Below are 20,429 nucleotides of genomic sequence, written 5' to 3' on the forward strand. Positions count from 1 at the left end.
TCTCAGGTAAGCAGACCCCAGAAGGGTATGTTTTGTTATTCTGTTCACATTTCCTGCCAAAGGATGTCAAACCAAAAACTGTGGCATCATCTCTCGCCTTTGACAGCTCAGGACACCAGAAAGTTACAGTTGCTATGCGGACCCTTGGTGACAGTCACACGGGCTCTGCCTGCACACTCACAGCAATGGGCACCTCAATACCTACCAAGGCCAGCCGTTCTTGACCTCTTGATGGGCCAGTCATGCCCTCTGCACACTCTGGCATTGCTGCTAAGTCCTTCAGTCGTGTCCGACTCTATGCGACCCCATAGATGGCAGCCCACCAGGCCCCGCCGTCCCTGGGATTCCCCAGGCAAGAACACCCTGCACACTCTGGCACTGGGAACATGCAAAGGCACGGGGTCATTCTACAGGTAGAGCAGGAGGAGTCACTGACCTTAGGGGGGAGGCTGGGGACTTTCAAGGTCACAACGATGGAAAATTCCTCCGGGAAGAGATCACATCTGAAGAAAATCCTCGAGGCAGGGAAGCTCAGGGCACGGGGCGCGGCGGCTGAGAGCTGGAGTCCTCGTGCACCTTGGACTTGCATCACCCTGACCCCGACTGCAGAGCCATCGGGAGGGACCGCCTCTGCCAGCACATCCAGGGGCCGCAGGTCTGTGTCAAGGAAATTATAGGTGGGTTACAGGGTGCCCAGGTGTGACTGCAGCATCATCACAAGAGCCCTGCAAGCTGAGTGTCACAACTTCCCTCTAACCAGTGAGCAGACAGAGGCACGGAGAGCTTACAACCCAGTGAGTCTGCTGTGACCTCTCCTCCCCACAGCTCCACCCTGTCCTCCGACTGCCAGGCGCTGTGCTGGCCCTGCTGGAGGTCAGCTGGAGGTCAAGTAAGTCCCTGCCTAGCCCCAGGTGCCCAGGAGACAGGCTCCCACGTGGGAAGCATCCGGGTCTGGATGCGGCAGGGGCCACATCCGTGCCCTGCAGAGCCGTCTGTGAGGTTACCTGTGCTGCTGGAGAGCGGGCACCTGACAAGACCTGGACTCACCCCGGCCTGGGCACTGCCTCCTCCACACGCTGTAGAGGAGCAGGCGGGCTCCTGTTCTGAAGTTCAAGGTCATCAGACAAAATATACCCAAGGCCAGATGGTAGGAAAGGACAGTGGGGAGCCGGGTGAGCACCTGTGACTAGCAGTGGGGGTCGTGTCAACCCCACCACCCCCTGGCCCCACAGTGGGAGGGAAGGACTGGCTCGGGGCAGAGCCCACGGCTGCCCCTTGGACCCTTCCAGACTTGGCTGCCATGTGTCAGGTCATGGCTGGGATAAGACACAGGCCCGTGAGAATGAAAAGCCCTCCCCAGAGCTGTCTCCCTCGGGGCCTGGCGGTTCTGCTAGGAGGCCTGAGCCTGACATGGAGCTAGCGGTCAGGGCACTACAGGGATGGGTCAGCAAGTCAGCAGGGCTGCGGCCATAAGAGGAAAGGACGCCCCCAGTGCACTCCCACCACACTCAGGCCCAGCCCCACCCGCCCCAAGGCTGCCCCTGCCCTCTGCACAGCCCCAGAGGGTGACCAGAGGGGGCTTTGTGGAAGCTCCCAGGGGCGGGGTGTCACAAACAGGGTAGATGAAGCAGAAGACAAGGAGCATGTTTTCTCCATTAAATTAAGGGGATTTAGGAAGGAAAAGGTCTCTCCAAACCAGTTCAGAGGAAAAACACTGAGTCCAGAGAAGAGAGGAGTGAAGTGAAGTGAAAGTCGCTCAATTGTGTCTGCCTCTTTGGAACCCCATGGACTATACAGTCCATGGAATTCTCCAGGCCAGAATACTGGAGTGAGTAGCCTTTCCCTTCTCCAGGGGATCTTCCCAACCCAGGGATCAAATCCAGGTCTCCCGCATTGCAGGCAGATTCTTTACCAGCTGATCCACAAGGGAAGCCCAAGAATATTGGAGTGGGTAGCCTATCCCTTCTCCAGCAGGCCTTCCCGACCCAGGAATTGAACCGGGGTCTCCTGCATTGTGGGTGACAGCCACTCAAAGTCAGAGCACAAAACGTGGAAGGTCAGCGGTGAGAGGGACCAGAGCAGACCAGGGTGGGTGGGGCGAGGGGCGAGGTCCAGAGAACAGAGGGATTCTACCCAGAAGGCAGGAAATTCTTACTAACAGGGAAACTGGGTGGCCTCAATAAGCAAGGAACTTGGACTCTTAAAACCAGACCACACTGTCCCACCCCCAGTGCTCAACAAGTTTCAGAGTTAAGGGCCCTCAAGCCTGGGGCACAGCCAGGGATGCTGACGTCCTCCTGGAGAGGGCCAAGGGGCATCCTTGTGTGTCTGGAGGCGCCCACTGGGTGTGGACGTGCCCGAGGGTGCGGGGACTGAAGGCAGGCTGGACACCGATTTGAGGCTCATGCCAGCTGGGCAGCAATACTTGGGATCCAGGGATGCGGCGGCCTGAGCAGGGTCTGGGAGGGCAGACAGGCGATGTGGTGAGGGAGGGATGGATGCTGCTCTGTGATGGGAGGGCAGGTCACAGTTGTCATTTCCACCACTGGACATGAGAGGCGGCGCAGGGTAGGGGGCTTCACTTCGGAAAGCACGCATGCTGCAAACTACACTACTCGTGGCTTGGGCTCTGATGTACCCGAACGTCGAGAGCAGGAACATTGGCTGTGTGTGTCAGGGTCAGGGCTCCCAGACAGATGCCAGGGTCGGAGGTGGAGGGGAGTCTGTTTCGAGAGCCGGATCCTGACCCCGGCCTTGGGCTGCCCAGGTGAGGGGTGAGGTTGTGTCTGGGCAGGGCCCCTGGAGAGCCTGGGGCTGTAAGTGAACACTGCTTACCCTAAATTCACCCCCAAAATGAGAGACACAGGGTACACGGGCCCTGCCTGGCTGTGGGCCCACTGTCAAGGTTTCAGCTGTGGCCCCACAGGGGTCCAGCCCCTCCTTTAGGAAATATGGGCCCTCCACCAGGCAGGCCACCCAGCTGCCAGGACATGACTTGACCTGGCCAAGCCCTAGGCACGGCAACTAGGGAGACCTGGATTGCACTAATCCCAGGTCAAGCCTCTCCCTCCATTGTTAACCGAGACAGCCTCTTCCTGGTACCCTCCCCCACACCACTCCACTACCCACAGTGCAGCCTCTGCCCTGGCAGGCCTCTGTCCACACAGGCTCTCTCTCTCTGCGCCTCATCCACACCCCCGCCCTACCGAGGGTTCTGCAGGTTAAAGAGATGATGTGTTCATCTTCCTGGGGAAGTCCCACTGATGCAGGAACCACTGAGTGACTGATTTCATAAGGGTCAGGGTTCACAAAGGACGCTTGGACACGCAGTGATGGAGTCCAGCAAGATAACTCTAACAGATGTGGCATGGTCACCAGCACCTCCTGGGAGGCTGGACACACAGATGGAAAATGGCCAAGCCATAGAGAGGTTCTGTCCTACAATCTCGACAGTGACCAGCCTGGAAGCCTGCCCACAGCCTCTGCACTGCCCAGAACATGGCCAGTGACCACCAGCTCCCTAACATTTGTCCCCAGGTCCAGTTTAGGGCCACACAGAGAAAACCAGACCTGCTCCTTGACCCAGGCACATGGGCACAGCTCTGGTCCACCCCGCTTCCCACACCAAGAGCCTCCATCAGACCACACCCAGGCCTTTCTGTCCACTCCAGTCTGTGCCTGAGCCTCTGCCAAAGCCAGTTGTGGTGGCAGACCACCTGCTGGAGCCAGCATGGAATAGACTGGCTTGTTCTCCTTTGGGTCTTGTTCTTATTTGGGTGGTCTTCCTCTATTCCACAAAAGCTCCTTGAAATGCCAGTTTCCAAAATAAACAGTTGTCCCAGGTGCTCATAATTTGGCAGAGAGGATGTAGCAGCCGCAGAGAGATGAACTCAAAGCTGGCTACACATAGGTCCTAACCCCGACCTCAGCCTCCTAAGACCTGGCCCACGATTGACTCACTGCACCTTCTGAGCCTCAATTGCCTCGTCTGTAAGATGGGAGGGTGGTGACCGGCCCTGTCGGGTACTCAGCGCAGCTGAAGAAAGAGTTGAGTGACCTGGGGCTGGAGGAGCTGATCACAGCAACAGACAAGGCAGAAAGCAAAACCCTATCTTCCCCTGGAAGGGTGCCCACTGGGGCCAGGGCAGGGACCCTGGGACAAAAGCCTCCTGCAGAATGAGCCCTGGGGCTGGAGAGGGAGCGGAAGGAAGGGCTGGTGTGTGGAAGCGTTTTCACAGGAGGTCTGAGAGGAGGCCCGGGGCTGGGGACGCAGAGCTCCCTCCAGGATGGCCGTGCCTGGCTGTGTCCCGAGCCTGGACAGGGCAGCATCCTGGGGAGGCCTATGGGGAGGCCTGAGGTTGGCCGAGAGAGCATGCAAAGCGTTTCTGGCCAGAAGCCAGGCTCCTCATGCCCAAGAATAGTCCCCTAGGGAGGCCTCCTGTACAGGGACCGTGAAGACTGAGGTTATTCATTGGCTGGGGGCGGCGAGGAACAACTGCCTTTGTTGGATGCCCAGGTGTGAGCCACAGGCCAGCTTCAGATGGTCTCTGAGATGGCCCCTCCATTAGAGGTGGGGAGGGAGGGAGACCACACAGCCAATAAGGTCCTCTTCACTCTGGATTTCATTGAGTTCACTGGGAGCTCAGGGACTAGGAACAAATTCATTTCCAAGAATTAGGGGTCCCTGCAGGGCAGTGAGACTGACCAGACTGCCCTAGCAACAGAGAGTCCAGTTTGGGCCCAAGGAGAGGCAGATGGACCAGTGATGGGGTGAGCCAAGAGCTCAGACACCGCTGGGCAGGATGACAGCAGTTCAGGCACCGTGGAGGTATAGTTAGTAAGGAGGGATGGTTGACCTGCGGGTGGTGATGGGAAAGTTGGGGCTCAGCAGAGAGAAAAACCCAGGCCCATTCCTCCCTGAACAGGGCACACAGAGTCAGCTCCAGGCAGGGTGGGAAGTGGGACCTCCAAGTTAGAGCAAGAGGTTGTGGGCTGTCTTTGTGACCTGAGGTTAAGGAAGGTTTCTCAAGACTAGACACAAACCATCAGAAGGAAGCTGGATCATCTGCTCACATCAAAACAAGAATGTCTGCCCAAGAAAGGACACCACGGGCCATGCCGTATTCACAGAACGGAGCCTGGGCAGGATTTAAAACTGACAAGGAGTTAACACACCTCAGGAGCAAGACACCCAGGACATCAGCAAGGAAAATGTGAGAACAGTTGTTGCCCCAAAGGCAGGCAACCTGAGAAAGAAACAGCCCAAACAGCCTAATCAGTCAGACAAAAGCAAATTAAATAGCGACAAGGTATCATTTTCCCCCTATTACACTGGTTAAAAAAGGAAACAGGAAAAAGTATACAGATGGAGCCCAGAAACAACCTACACATCCATCGAGAGCTGAGCAGAAGATGTGGCACATATACACAATGGAATATTAGCCATAAAAAAGAATGAATTAATGCCATTTGCAGCAACATGGGTGAAGCTAGAGAGTATTATACGAGGCGGAGAAAATCACACAAAGACAATACCATATGCTGTCATTTATATATGGAACCTGGTGTATAACACAAATGAACTTATCTGCAAAATAGAAACAGACAGGCACACAGAGAACAGATCTGCCGTTGCCAAGAAGTGGGGTGGGGGAGGGAAGGATTGGGAGTTTGGGATTGGCAGATGCAAACTATTGTATGTAACATGGATAAACAACAAGGCATTACTGTAGAGCACAGGTAATCACATTCAGTATCCTATCATAAACCATAATGGAAAAGAATCTAAAAGAGAAGGCATATATATATAGTATAACGGAATCGCTTCACTCTACAGAAGAAATTGACAATATTGTAAATCAACCAGCTTTCAATTTAAAGTAAAGATGGAGCACAAAAGGGGAAAATGGTTCCTGACCCTGTTCTGTGTTTAAATCGGCTTTTCTTCACTTTTTTAAAAGGCGCCGAAGGGATGTGGAGGGAGGCTAGGCTGGGCTGCTGGGCTTCGAACGGGATGGGCTGTTTTGGCTTGAGCCTGGCGTGTCCCTGGCACGTCCACAGCCTGGAAAGCCACAGCTGCATGGTGACCGGGCTGCAGAAGCTACAGGGAAGGTGTCAAGAGAGCAGGATGCCAGCAATGAATGACCAGCAGGCGTGATGAGCCCCCGGGGTCAGCTCGGGCTAAGCCCTTCTCTTGCAGCCACGCTTTTAAACTCACACACATCCCCTCCCTCGTCACCCTCCAAGGTCTGCGCTAGCCCAGAGCCAAGGGCTCTCAGAACGCGGGAAGTTGTCCAGAGGGCCCATCAGAGAATACAGTGACAACCGTGGCCTTGGCACCAAGCTCTCCTGCAACCTGACCTCTCAGAGGCCTGGACCCCCTTTCCTGTGGGGTTGCGGGAGGGACTGGAACATCGTCAGGCAGGCAGGAGCTGCCCCCTGAGTCAGACTGCCTCCCAGTGACGGGTAGATGGACCGCCCACCCCACAAGGTCGGAGCAGTCAGTCCCGTTCTAGGCCACTTTGTAGGTCACACTTTAACATTCCTGTGAATTTGTGAGAGGCTCTGTGTCTGCCTATGAAAGGACAGCTGCTGGGGCTGCAAGCAGGTCCCCTAAGAGCCACGTGGCTGGCAAGCAGCTGACTTTAGTTCACAGCGTGTAAACAGGTAATAGGGCTTCCAGGATCCCTCAGTCAGCTGACGCAGGGAAGTCCGCACACGGAGTGGGACCAGTCCATCTCCCAGCCCCACACTTGCAGTCCAAACCCGAACCTTCCGTTCTCACCTTTCTCGGATGTTCTCTATAGGGTCCAGCAACTGCCTGACCTCACCAGGCGCCTGGATATTCAGGAGACAAAGCACACGCATCATGCAGGCAGCGGGGCTGGCACGTGGACAAGGGGTTGGGACAGGATGCTCAGCTGCCCGCAGGGTCCCACCCACAGAAGGCACCGCCACTGATCCAAAGAGCCGCCTCCCAGTCTTCTTCTGCCAGGAGCAGAGGTGGGTGAGGCCAGGATGGAAGGGCAGCACCCGCCCCAGGGACCTTTGCAATAGAAACACAGCTCACTCCTGCAGGGTGCGATTATCCTGTGATCCAGCCAGCTTTCCGTGTTCCCTTATCGCACATCCTCCTGGTGAGTGAAGACACGACAGTGATGAATGGGGCTGCAGTGGCCTCGGGCTGCAGGAGGTGGAAGTCCAAACACTCATCAACCAGGGGCTCGGCTGCTTCCAAATCCTGTGCATGCGAGTGCCCTGACTCTATTATCCTGAAAACTCGTGCAATGATGGAATCAGAGTGAAAAGAGCCATGGAGACCACACCATTCCAAGCCTCCGGTTACAGACCAGGATGGCCAGCACAGAGAGGCGTGTGGATATAGCTGAAGGAGAGGAAGGTCTGTGGTCCCAGTGCTTCCAGGAGGAAAGGAGGATGGTATCAAGTCTACCATAGAGGCTTCGATTGAAGAAACTTAAACTAAAAGGGCAAACGGAACCCACAGTGAGAGGAAGGGAGGAGAAGGATGGAAATCAGTGTGACTCAAACAAAAGGAAAATTCACTGAAACCAAAGCTGGGCCTTCGAGAAGATCAGTAAAACTGATAAACTTCTATCAGACTGATGGGAGGGGTGGTGTGGAATAAGAAGAAACGATGTATCAATGTCAAAAAGTGAAAATGAGATAACACTGAACATTTTTCAAAAGCTAAAAGAAAACAGACTCACAGACATAGAGAACAGACTGCGGTTGCCAAGGGGGAGGGGAGATGGGAAGGGATGGACTGGGAGTTTGGGATTAACAGATGCAAACTGTTATCTATAGGATGGATAAACAGCAAGGTGTCACTCAGAGCACAGGCAACTATGCTCCATATCCTGTGATTAAACCATAATGGAAAAGAATTTGAAAATGAATATATATATATATATATATATGTATATGTATAACTGAATCACTTTGCTGTACAGCAGAAGTTAATATAAGATTGTAAGTCAGTTATACTTCAATAAAATAAAATTTTAAAAGGAGGAATTAAAAGGATAATGAAGAGACTCTACAAATAGCATTATGCCTATATATCCGAATCTTAGATGAAATGGACCAATTCCTTGATAGGCAGAGACTGTAACTGAGTAGGCCCCTTCTTGGGACAGACCCTCCCTCCACGTCCTCCACCTGCCTCTTGTTCGTAGAAAAACTTTTGATACTGTTTGTGGGGTTCTCGCGGCAGGAATTCTGGAACCATTTGCCATTTCCTTCTCTAGTGGACCACGTTTTGTCAGAACTCTTCTGACAAATGACTCGTCTGTCTTGGGTGGCCCGACATAGCATGGCTCATAGTTTCATTGAGTTACCCAAGCCCCATTGCCAAAACAAGGCTGTGATCCATGAAGGGTTAGTGAGTAGTGATGTCCCAATGCTGGTTTCAAAGACTTGGTAACTGATCTACACCTCCGTGTGACGTTAACACCAGAGAAAGCTGGAGAGGGGCATATGTGACTTCTTTGTGCTCCTTGTGTGGCTATGCCATAAAATAAACTACAGAAGCACCCCACAAGCTCAGACCATGCCTGGACCAGCAGAAGGCCCATGCGTGCTCTGAACCTGCCAGGCCAGCTGCTGCTCGCACCCCGCCCTTCACGACTCACCCAAGGAAGAAGAAAGGACACCTGCTTGACTCCTCCTTCCACCCAGAGCCTGGCCTTGAGCCAGCCTCAGGGCAGGGACAGCATTTACTAGGGGCTGGTTGTGTCCCGAGAAGATGCTGCTGCCCCAGCCCCAGTAGCTGTGACTTTGACCTTATTTGGAAATAGGGTCTTTGCAGATTAATCAAGGTACAGTGAGGTCTTCGGGGTGTCTCTTAATCCCACCAGATTCATGTCCTCATAGAAAGGGGAAGTTTGGAGGCAGACACATGCCCAAGTGGAAAACGCCCTGTGACGATGGAAGCAGAGATCGGGGTGATGCTTCTACAAGTGAGGGAACCCCAAGAATTGCCAGAAAAGTCCCAGAATCCAGGGGAGAGCTAAGAGACCCTGGGACAGCTCATTCCCCAGAGCTTCAGACGGCATTAACCTCCAACGTCTGACGTCCAGACTAGGACCCATTCGTGTTGTGTGAGCTGGCTGGTCTGTGGGGCTGTCACTGCTGCCCGAACGCTGGGCCAGGGCTGCCTGCAGACCGGGACTCACAGTATCTTTATTTAGAACCAAACACACCTCCTCGCTGACCTTCCAGCCACACGACATTGTTCAGCCAGCCCGGAAACCCCAGCAGCACTCACCCTGACCGGGCCAGGACGCAGCGCCCACAGACCCGGGTCCACCTCTGCTCCTAGTGACACTGGTGAAAGCAACAAGAGAGCTGAGGCTCCACCCAGGGTTGCTTTCTAGGCCAAAACCAAGTAAAGTCGTTCCAAGCTGACTTCAAGAGACAGCTGAGCTCCTGGGACAGAAACAGTTGCCACTTGTTCTCTGAATCTGCTCTCAACAGTGACCAGGAGGGAGGGTGTAGACCCTCCCCCAGGACAACACACACACCAGGAGGGGAAAAAAAAAACAGCAGCCTGGACACTTCACACACTCACTCACACACACACTCACATCCTCACCTTCCTCCAGCCCCCCCCCCACCACCACGGCTGCCTCCACCTTGGTATGGCAGCCGGGTCTGTCTGCCTGGGTCCTGTGACTCCTGAACCGGCTCCTCCTGGTGCACGGAGGAGGACAACTGTCCAGAGAGCTGCTGCGAGTCCCCCTGCTGTGCCCCCAGCTGCTGCGCCCCGGCCCCCCGCCTGACCCTCCTCTGTGCCCCAGTGAGCTGCGAGTCCCGCCCCTGCTGCCAGCCAGCGTGCAGCAGCTCCTGCCCGGCCTCGTGCTGCCAGCAGTCTAGCTGCCAGCCCTCCTGCTGCACCTCCTCCCCCTGCCAGCAGGCCTGCTGCAGACCTGCTGCAGGCCTGTCTGCTGCACACTGGTCTGCTGCAGGCCCATCTGCTACACAGGGAAGATCCCTTGGATGAGGAAACGGCACCCCATTCCAGTATTCTTGCCTGAAAATTCCCATGGACAGATAAGCCTTGTGAGCTACAGTCCATGAGGTCACAAAGAGTCGGACATGACTGAGTGGCTGAGCACGCACTGTTGCACACCTGTCTGCTTCAAGCCTGTTACACACCTGTTTGTTGCACACCTGTCTGTCACACCCCTGTCATACACCTGTCTGGTGCAAACCTGTCTGTTGCACAAGGAAGATCCCCTGGTGTAGGAAATGGCACCCCACTCCAGTATTCTTGCCTGAAAAGTCCCATGGACAGAGAAACCTGGCGGGCTACCATCCATGAGGTCACAAAGAGACACAACAGAGTGACTGAGCATGCACTGTTGCACACCCATCTGCTGCAAGCCTGTCAGTTGCACACCTGTCTGTTACACACTAGTCTGTTGCACACCTGTCTGCTGCAAGCCTGTTAAACACCTGTTTGTTACACATCTGTCTGCACACACCTGTCACACACCTGTGTATTGCACACCTGTCTGCTGCAAGCCTGTCTGCCTTTCAATCATTCTACCTGGAGATTTCTCCTTAATGTTAATTTAAGTTGGTCTTCCGGTGTTGAAGTTGCTCAGTTTTTGTCTGGCATCATTTTGTTTTACCTTCACCTCTGATGGTGTTCTTACAGGTTTGCAGTTATTTTCTTTCAGCCCCTTAAAGATGCCCTCTCATTGCCTCCTAACTTTCTTCTTTTCTGATGGGAAAACTACTATAAATCTTCTGCTGCTGCAACTATGAAGTTAATGTTTATTTTTCCTCTCATTGTTTTCAACGATTAGTCTTTATCTTTGACTTTCATCAGCTTCATTATGATCCACTTAGGTGTGGCTTCATTAATATTTAGTTCTCTTAAGGTTTATATTATTGCTTGAATTTGTAGCTTGAATCTTTGTTTTAGAAAAAGATTTACCATGATCTCTTCAAATATCCCCCATTATATCTCTTGCTTTCATTTTGGGCTCAAAGGAGGAAAAAAAAAAAAGTGAAATTGCTTCACCACGTTCTCCCATATTTATTCAGTTACTTTCCCTCCTTTTGACGCTCTAACCTCATCCTAAATGCTTCATAGCTTCTATCAGTAATCCACCCTCTGGCTGTCTCTTCTATTATTAAATCCACCTATCAAGTCATAAATGCTATTGTTACATTTCTGCAATTCTTTGAGTCCAGAATTTCTACTTCTTTTATACACATTTCAGTTTTAGATAAAACCGCCCATCCTTACACCTGTTTTCTTAAGCATAGTCATCACAATTGTTTCAAAAGCCGTGTCTGACGGCTCTAATGCCGTGTCGCCTGTGGGTTTGTTTCCACGGTCTGTTTTGTCTCTTGGTGCTATCCCTTGGCATGGCTGTCATCCAAGATTGAATGGCTGGGGTTGTATACGCAAGCTCCTGGCAGCTCTGAAGGCTTCTCTTCTTCTGAAGAGATTCACCGCACCCTGGGCAGACGGCTTGGGTGTGGCAGAGGACTGTTATTGTTGTGAGGCTGGGAGACAGACTCTGTAAGCACTGGTCTGTGTCTGGTTTTCCCCACTCCTAGGACTGAGCTCTTTGGGGTCCTGGCCGAGAGCTGCTCCCTTTTGGCTGGTCTTAACTCTGGGTTTTGTCTCCTTGGTCGAGACTACAAAAACTCTGCTTGGCCTTCAGTGGCTTTCTGATGACCGTCTAAGTATCTTCCCTGTACAGTATGAAACTGGGCAGATGCCTTGAGGGTTCAATCTACGTTTCTAGAGCTCTGCCTCCAATTTGTCTGGGATCTTGTCCCCTCGAGTCCTTGCTGCCTCCACGTGCACAAACCCCATGTAATTTTCTCCAGCCCCCTGGGATCTCGGGAGCTCTGCTGGCTTCTCTTCATTGTAGTCGCAGCCTTTGGCCACGTTTCTCCTCTGTGCACCCAATGCCAAGACTCGTCAGCCACATTTCAGGGAAAAGCCATCAGGAAAAGCTGGCTCACCCCTAAAGGGAAAGCCAGACCAAGACCAGCGCTTGCAGAGTCTGCCTAAAGTTCCCTAACATTCAACAAGTTTGCCTCTCAATTCTTAGTTTGATCAGCAGCCCTCCAAAGCTTTGAACAGATGTTTGAGTTTTATCCAGCTTTCCAAGTTCTCCTCGGCAGGAGTGTATCTGGCGCTGGTTCCTTATCATAGGTGGAAACAGACATCTCTCCTCCTCTCTTCCTCTGTGTGTGTGTGTCTGTCTGTTTCTCTCTCTATCTCATACATTCCCAGTCTATATGATGAGTTCCTGTATCTACAGAGAGGCCAGGAACCTGAGCACAAGAGGCCAGGTTCAAATGTATTTTATTTGTATAACTCAAAATATGCAGACAGACAACTCAGCCCACAATTTGACTGAAATCCTAGACCCCTCTCTTGCCTTTCATAGACTCCCAAGGAGTCGAGAGGCCTAGACTGAGCCCCATTGTTGGAAGCACAAAACCGCCAGGAAGGGTGAGAATTTGAGCACCCACACTTAGCAGAAGCAGCAGTGCCCCCAGAGTCCTCCCCCAGGGCTGAGCTGTCACTCCTCCAGGCCGACGCACACCATTCTGTGCTGGACCTAGTAAACAGCATCACAGGGCACCAAGAACCTGACTTTCCTAGGCTGGCAGCTCAAGGCTCAGCTTGTTCATCTTTGCATTTCTGAGCCTGCCGCAGAGACAGGCAGGTCCCCAGGTGTGCACACAGCGGCCCCGGGCATCAGTCAGGGGAGGTGGAGTTAGGCTAGATGGATCTCTCATGCAGCCAGTGCAGACCCCTGCCACATTACCGCAGACATACTCCCTTCCTACCTGGATGTTATGTTCTGTCATAAATGTCATAAAAGTTATGACCAACCTAGACAACATATTAAAAAGCAGAGACATTACTTGGCCAACAAAGGTCTGTTTAGTCAGAGCTATGATTTTTCCAGTAGTCGTGTATGGATGTGAGAGTTGGACTGTAAAGAAAGCTGAGTGCCAAAGAACTGATACTTTTGAGCTGTGGTGTTGGAAAAGACTCTTGAGAGTCCCTTGGACTGCAAGGAGATCCAACCAGTCCATCCTAAAGGAAAACAGTCCTGAATATTCATTGGAAGGACTGATGCTGAAGCTGAAGCTCCAATCCTTTGTCCACCTGATTCGAAGAATTGACTCATTAGAAAAGACCCTGATGTTGGGAAAGATTGAAGGCGGGAGGAGAAGGGGATGACAGAGGATGAGATGGTTGGATGGCATTACCGACTCAATGGACATGAGTTTGAGTAAACTCCAGGAGTTGGTGATGGAGAGGGAGGCCTGGCCTGCTGCAGTCCATGGGGTCACAAGGAGTCAGACATGACTGAGCGACTGAACTGAACTGAAAGGTGCTCAGGATATGTCAACAGACTTCCAGATATACTCAAGAGTTCTAAGAGCTGAGCAATATCTCATAAAACCAAACAAAAACTGGCACTAATGAGAGATCATGGGGTTCCAAATACCAATCAGGAAGAGAGGGTGTTGTGAGCCTCTGTAGGGACAACACACAACACAGAGGAGGGGTATAAAGCCAACAGCCTGAGCACCTCACACACACACACACACACACACACACACACACACACACACACTCAAACTCTCCTCCAGCTCCACCTCCACCATGGCAGCCTCCACCCTGTCCGTCTGCTCCAGCGACCTGAGCTATGACTGTCCAGAGAGCTGCTGCGAGCCCACCTGCTGTGCCCCCAGCTGCTGTGTCCCGGCCCCCCGCCTGACCCTCCTCTGTGCCCCAGTGAGCTGTGAGTCCAGCCCCTGCTGCCAGCCAGCCTGCAGCAGCTCTTGCCCAGCCTTGTGCTGCCAGCAGTCTAGCTGCCAGTCCTCCTGCTGCACCTCCTCCCCCTGCCAGCAGGCCTGCTGTGAGCCCGTCTGCTGCAGGCCCGTCTGCTGCAGGCCCGTCTGCTGCACACCTGTCTGCTGTGAGGCCTCCCCCTGTTCGACCTCCTCATGTTGTCAGAAGTCTAGCTGCCAGCCCTCCTGCTGCACCTCCTCCTCCTGCCAGCAGGCCTGCTGTGAGCCCATCTGCTGCAGGCCCGTCTGCTGCACACCTGTCTGCTGCACACCCGTCTGCTGTAAGGGTTCCCCCTGCTGCAGACCCTCCTCCTCCGTGTCCCTGCTCTGCCGCCCCGTGTGCCACCCTGCCTGCTGTGTGCCCACCTCCTCTTGCCAGCCCAGCTGCTGCCGCCCAGCCTCCTCTGTGTCCCTGCTCTGCCGGCCCGCATGCTCCCGCCTGGCCTGCTGTGTCCCCACCTTGGCCCTGGGGCCCTGCTGCTGAGTGTTCCTCTCAAGGTCACCCCAAAGTGTCAGAGCTCACAGTCATTTGAACCTTCCGACTCCTTACTGAGAGCCTAGACAGCTTTCCCATCGCTGCCCCAGGCCCTGCCGTGAACTCCGCCAGGTCACCCCTCCTGGGAATGGCACACCCACTTCTTCCAGTGCTGCCTCCCCTCCGTCCACCCTGTCCTGTGTCAGCTTTCCTCCCTGTCCTGTGTCAGCCTTCCCTCCACAGCCTGGGTTGGCGGCCCAGCTCTCCCAGGGGTGTGAGCCTCACGTGGCATGAAGGAAAAGATAAATGCTTGGAGTTGGTTTCTCATCCTCGCCCCCTGAGCTCTGGCACAACCCCTGCTCCTCCACTCGTTCCTAAGCTGGTTTCAATTTCTCCTTCCGTGAGCTGTCAGTTCCTTCCAATAAATTCCTTTCCTGATCAGGTTAACCACAGTTCATTTCTGTTATTTCCAACTAAGGCCCTTGCTGGACACTCCCCCGTGTAAGGTGGTCCTGGATCACTCCCAAGGGCTTCCCTGTTCCTGCCCCTTCAGTGGTGTCCAGGAGCCCCCACTCCAGAAAGATGAGCCCCCTGGGCCTGTGCAGGAGAGCACATAGCAGGCCCGGGACACTGTCCTCAGGCGGCGGGGAGGGGAATGTGCATGTGGGGAGGGGTCTCTTGTTGGGGGGAGCCTCAACCATCTGCACAACTGTGAGGTGTGTTCTGCACACCTGCTCTCGCTCGGGGGCTGGGGTCTTGGTGCCAGGCAAAGGTGCCCATGTGACCAGCCCCCGATAAACTCCCTGGGTGCTCGTCTCCCAGGAGCCCCCTGCTGGCGGATCAAGTGCACCCCGTGTGACCTGGCCGGAGGTCTCGGGAGGCCTGTGTCTAGCGCCCCTTGACTTCTCCCCAGGCCATGGTCCCTGTGCTGATTTACTCTGTGTTGAGTCCTGTGAAATCTAGGGGATCACCAAACCTGGGTGAGGTCCTGGGGACCCCAGTGCCCATCAGACTGGCAAAAATGTCTAAGTTTGATAACAACAAGCATGGTCTGAAGTATAGGAAACAAGATCTGCTCTGAGATGCAGGCAAGGTTTCCAGTTTTCAGAGTAGGTTAGTAACACCTGGGAAAGCTGCCTGGGTGCACACCTGACCCCTCCCCCAGGGGGCCTCCTGGAGATGACATCACGTGTCTGTACATGAAACCCACACAGGCCATCTCGCAGCAATGCTGGCAATAATCTAAGTGCCCCTCAGTAGGAGAATGGACAACTAAACCACAGCATGTACACACAAGGGGGATACACAGAGGTTAAAACAGCTGAAGCAGGGAAACACATGTAGGAGTGAATTCCAAAACATAACATCGAGTAAAAGGAAAATCATATTGCTGATTAACACATACAGAGTAATACATATACACAGGTCAAAACACTACTTTGACTCCACAACTATAAACATCTCTATGAAACTACAAAAATATCCATGGGAATGACAGACACTAGCCTGAGAACAGTGGCTCCCCTGGCGGGGGCATGTGGAGAGTGCATAGCACCTGTGACGTGCTGTAAATTCGGCAAAATGTAAAGACTTGTTACTTGTTACTGATTTGTAGATGCCTAGGTGTTTATTATACTATTTTCTATACTTTCTGAAATATAATTTTAAAAAACTACCTAGAAAAGTAAAAAGCTGTTACACAGACCACATTCCTGAGCCAGATTCAATAAGATAAACTTGCAATAATTAAAAGAAAATTTCCTCTGGAGAATTCAAAGGTGGTCTCTCCACTTCCCAGGTGGCACTAGTGGCAAAGAGTCCGCCCACCAACGCAGGAGACATAAGAGATGAGGGTTAGGTCCCTGGATGGGGCAGATCCCCTGGAGGAGGGCATGGCAAACCACTACAGCAGTCTTGCCAGGAGAATCCCCATGGACAGAGGAGCCTGTCGAGCTACAGTCCATAGGGTCACAAAGAGTTGGACACGACTGAAGCTATTTAGCATACCAGTTGAGGAAACAGAAACTTAATTACAAACTCTTTGAAAATAAATGAGGCAAGTACTACACCCCAGGACACATGTGGTTTAGGTAAGGTAGTACTCAGGGAGTAAATGAAACCCTTAAAGACATATAGCACAGAGAAGGTGGGATTGAAAATAAAATCTCAAGTCAGAAAGTTAGGAAAACTTCAGAAAGGAGGGGAAAGAAATAAATTAGCAAAATTAAGGAACTAAGAACAAAGAAAGAAATAGTAAACATAAACAACAACGCTAAATATTTGCTTTTAAAAGATGTATAAAAGAATTTAAATGTTGACAAACCTAAAAGAGATAAATAAACACTAAAGACAAAGAACAAAGTTTATGAGAAAAAGCTACATCTGTGCGTCAACACAATCAACATTTTTAGGTGAAGATGGTAATTTTCTAGGAAAATATCAACCTGGGAATCAGTGCAAGAAAAAGTACAAAACTTGAATGGCAGTGATCACAAAAGAACTTGAGAAGATAGGGGAATGCTTTCTGGGGCAGTAAGTACCAGATCCACACATTGAACAATGACAGAAAATAGACCAATGGAACTCAGTTGTGTCCAGTAACTGCGCACACTTGTGCTGACACTTGGTTCACAATCAGGGTGTCACTGGGATTTCATAGGTGGTGATAGTACTGGACAACCAGATATCCGCATGGGAGGAAGTGAGCTTTGCCTATCCTCACAGCATACACACACACACATTGACTGGAGGTCGATTACAGAGCTGAATGTGGAAGGCAAAATACTGAAGAGCTGGGAGAAATGTCAGTAACCTCAGATATGCAGATGACACCACCCTTATGGCAGAAAGTGAAGAAGAACTAAAGAGCCTCTTGATGAAAGTGAAAGAGGAGGGTGAAAAGGTTGGCTTAAAGCTCAACATTCAGAAAACTAAGATCATGGCATCCAGTCCCATCACTTCATGGCAAATAGATGGGGAAACAGTGGAAGCAGTGGCTGACTTTGTTTTTCTGGGCTCCAAAATCACTGCAGATGGTGATTGCAGCCATGAAATTAAAATTCACTTACTCCTTGGAAGGAAAGTTATGACCAACCTAGACAGCATATTGAAAAGCAGAGACATTACTTTGCCAACAAAGGTCCGTCTAGTCAAGGCTATGGTTTTTCCAGTGGTCATGTATGGATGTGAGAGTTGGACTATAAAGAAAGCTGAGTGCCGAAGAATTGATGCTTTTGAACTGTGGTGTTGGAGAAGACTCTTGAGAGTCTCCTGGACTGCAAGGAGATCCAACCAGTCCATCCTAAAGGAGATCAGTCCTGGGTGTTCACTGGAAGGACTGATGCTGAAGCTCCAATACTTTGGCCACCTCATGCAAAGAGCTGATTCATTTGAAAAGACCGTGATGCTGGGAAAGATTGAGGGCAGGAGAAGAAGGACGACAGAGGATGAGATGGTTGGATGGCATCACCGACTCAATGGACATGCGCTTGAGTGGACTCCGGCAGTTGGTGATGGACAGGGAGGCCTGGCATGCTGTGGTTCATGGGGTCGCAAAGACTGAGCGACTGAACTGAACTGAGAATAATACACTGAACAATGTCTTCATGACATTGTGGTAGGTAAAAACTTTTGAAGCAGGACATAAAAAACATTAAGCATAAAAGAAAAGAATCAATAAATTGGACTTCATTAGAATTAAGAACTACTCACAGAGAGGTAAAACTGTCATTATGTGCTGATGACATGATACTACACATGGAAAACCATAAAGATTCCACACAAAAGCCACTACTACTACTACTAAGTCGCTTTAGTCGTGTCCGACTCTGTGCGACCCCATAGACGGCAGCCCACCAGGCTCCCCCGTCCCTGGGATTCTCCAGGCAAGAACACTGGAGTGGGTTGCCATTTCCTTCTCCAGTGCGTGAAAGTGAAAAGGGCAAGTGAAGTCGCTCAGTTGTGTCTGACTCTTGGAGACCCCTGGAGGGCAGCCTACCAGGCTCCTCCACCCATGGGATTTTCCAGGCAAGAGTACTGGAGTGGGGTGCCCTTGCCTTCTCCGACAAAAGCCACTAGAGCTGATAAATGAATTCAGCAGGGTAGCATGACACAAGATTAACACACAGAAATCGGTTGCATTTCTTTACACTAACAATGACATATCAGAAAGGGAAAGGAAAAAAACATTCTTTTAAAATTGCATCCACCAAAAGACACAACTTGGGAATAAGCCTGATCACAGAGGTGAAAGACTCATATGCAGAGAACTATAAAATATCAATAAAGGAAACTGAAGATGATCCAAAGAAATGAAAAGATATTCCATGCTCTCAGTTTGGAAGAACTAATATTGTTAAAATGTCTGTGCTACCCAAAGCAATCTACAGATTTAAAGTAACCCCCGTCAAATTACCCACATTTTTCACAGAACTAGAACAAATAATTCTGAAATTTATATGGTACCATAAAAGTCCCAGAATTGTCAAAGCAAGCCTGGAGAAAAAGGACAAAACTGGAGGCATAGCCTTCAAGACTTCAGACAATACTACAAAGTTATAGTAATCAAAACACCACAGCATTGGCACAGAAACAGACATGGATCAGATATGGATCAACAAAACAGACCAGAGAGCCCAGAAATAAATCCACATACCTACAGCCAATTAATCTTCAACAAAGGATGCAAGAATATACAATAGAGAAAAGACAGTCTTTTCAGCAAGTCATGTTGGGAAAGCTGGACAGCGATACGCAAGTCAGTGAAGTCAGAACAGACTGTCACACCCTACACAAAATAAACTCAAAACGGCTTAAAGACACAAATGTAAGACATGACCCCATAAACTCCTAGAAGAGAACATAGGCAAAACATTCTCTGGCATAAGTCGTACCAATGATTTCTTAGGTCAGTCTCCCAAGGCAATAGAAATAAAAGCAAAAATAAACAAATAGGACCTAATCAAACTGATAAGCCTTTGCTCAGCAAAGAAAACCATAAACAAACAAAAAGACAACCTACAGACTGGGAGAAAATATTTGCAAATGATGCAAGTGATAAAGACAATTTCCAAAATATACAAATAGCTCAATAGCTTAATTTCCAAAATATACAAACAACTCAATAACAACACCAAGAACAAAACAGTGGGCAGAAGATCTAAATAGACGTTTCTCCAAAGAAGACATACAGATGGGCCACAGGCATATGAAAAGATGCTCGGCATCACCAATTATTGGAGAAATGCAAATCAAAACTACAATGAGGTACCACCTCACATTGGTCACAATGACCATCATCTAAAAATCTACAAACAGTAAATGCTGGAGGGGGTGTGGCGAAAAGGGAACCCTCCCTACACTGTTGGTGGGAATGTAAATTGGTTCAGTCACTATGGATAACAGTATGGAGGTTCCCTGAAAAACTAAAAATTGAGTTACCATATGATACAGCAATCCATATGCAGAGCAAACTGCAATTTGGAGAGAAACATGCATCTCTATGCTCATAGCAGCACTGTTTACAATAGCCAAGACGCGGAAGCACCTACATGTCCATTGATAGGTGCATGGATAAAGAAGATGTGATACATATAAAAAAGAATGAAAAAAATTCTTAAATGAGATAATGCCATTTGGAGCAACATGGACCTAATCATACACAATCAACATGGAGGTTATCATACTAACTGAAATACATCCGGCAGAGAAAGAGAAATACTGTACAATATCACTGGTGCGTGAGATCTAAAATATTACACAAACGAACTTATTTGTGAAACTGAAACGAACTCACAGACACAGAGGACAGACTTTTGGCTGCCAAGGGCAGGTGGGATGAGGAATAACTTGGGAGTTGGGGATTAGGAGATACACACTACTATATATGAAATGAACAACAAGGACGTCCTGTACAGCACAGGGAACTATATCCAATATCCTGAAATAAACCATCATGGACAATAACATGAAAAAGAATATGTATATATGTATAGCTGAATCACTATGCTCCAATAAAAAGAACTATTCATTGAACCACACCATGGGGCTTTCCTGGTGCCTAGTGGTAAAGAATCTGCCTGCCAATGCAGGC

General features: G+C 50.7%; 2 protein-coding genes across 2 annotated transcripts in view; one reads left to right on the forward strand and one right to left on the reverse strand.

Annotated features, from left to right (window-relative positions):
- TSPEAR (thrombospondin type laminin G domain and EAR repeats) overlaps positions 1–20,429 on the reverse strand; it is a 164,217-nt gene that overhangs the window by 80,289 nt on the left and 63,499 nt on the right. Inside the window, exon 2 of the mRNA XM_019963333.2 lies at positions 437–657. Coding sequence (XP_019818892.2) covers positions 437–657 — 221 coding nt within the window. The remainder of the gene's footprint in view (positions 1–436; positions 658–20,429) is intronic.
- Positions 13,676–14,347, forward strand: LOC109560939 (keratin-associated protein 10-11-like). The gene has a single exon (XM_019963387.2). The coding sequence runs from the start codon at positions 13,676–13,678 to the stop codon at positions 14,345–14,347; it is 672 nt and encodes a 223-aa protein (XP_019818946.2).

Source organism: Bos indicus, chromosome 1 (genome assembly GCF_029378745.1).
Source record: "Bos indicus isolate NIAB-ARS_2022 breed Sahiwal x Tharparkar chromosome 1, NIAB-ARS_B.indTharparkar_mat_pri_1.0, whole genome shotgun sequence".
NCBI lineage: Eukaryota > Metazoa > Chordata > Mammalia > Artiodactyla > Bovidae > Bos > Bos indicus.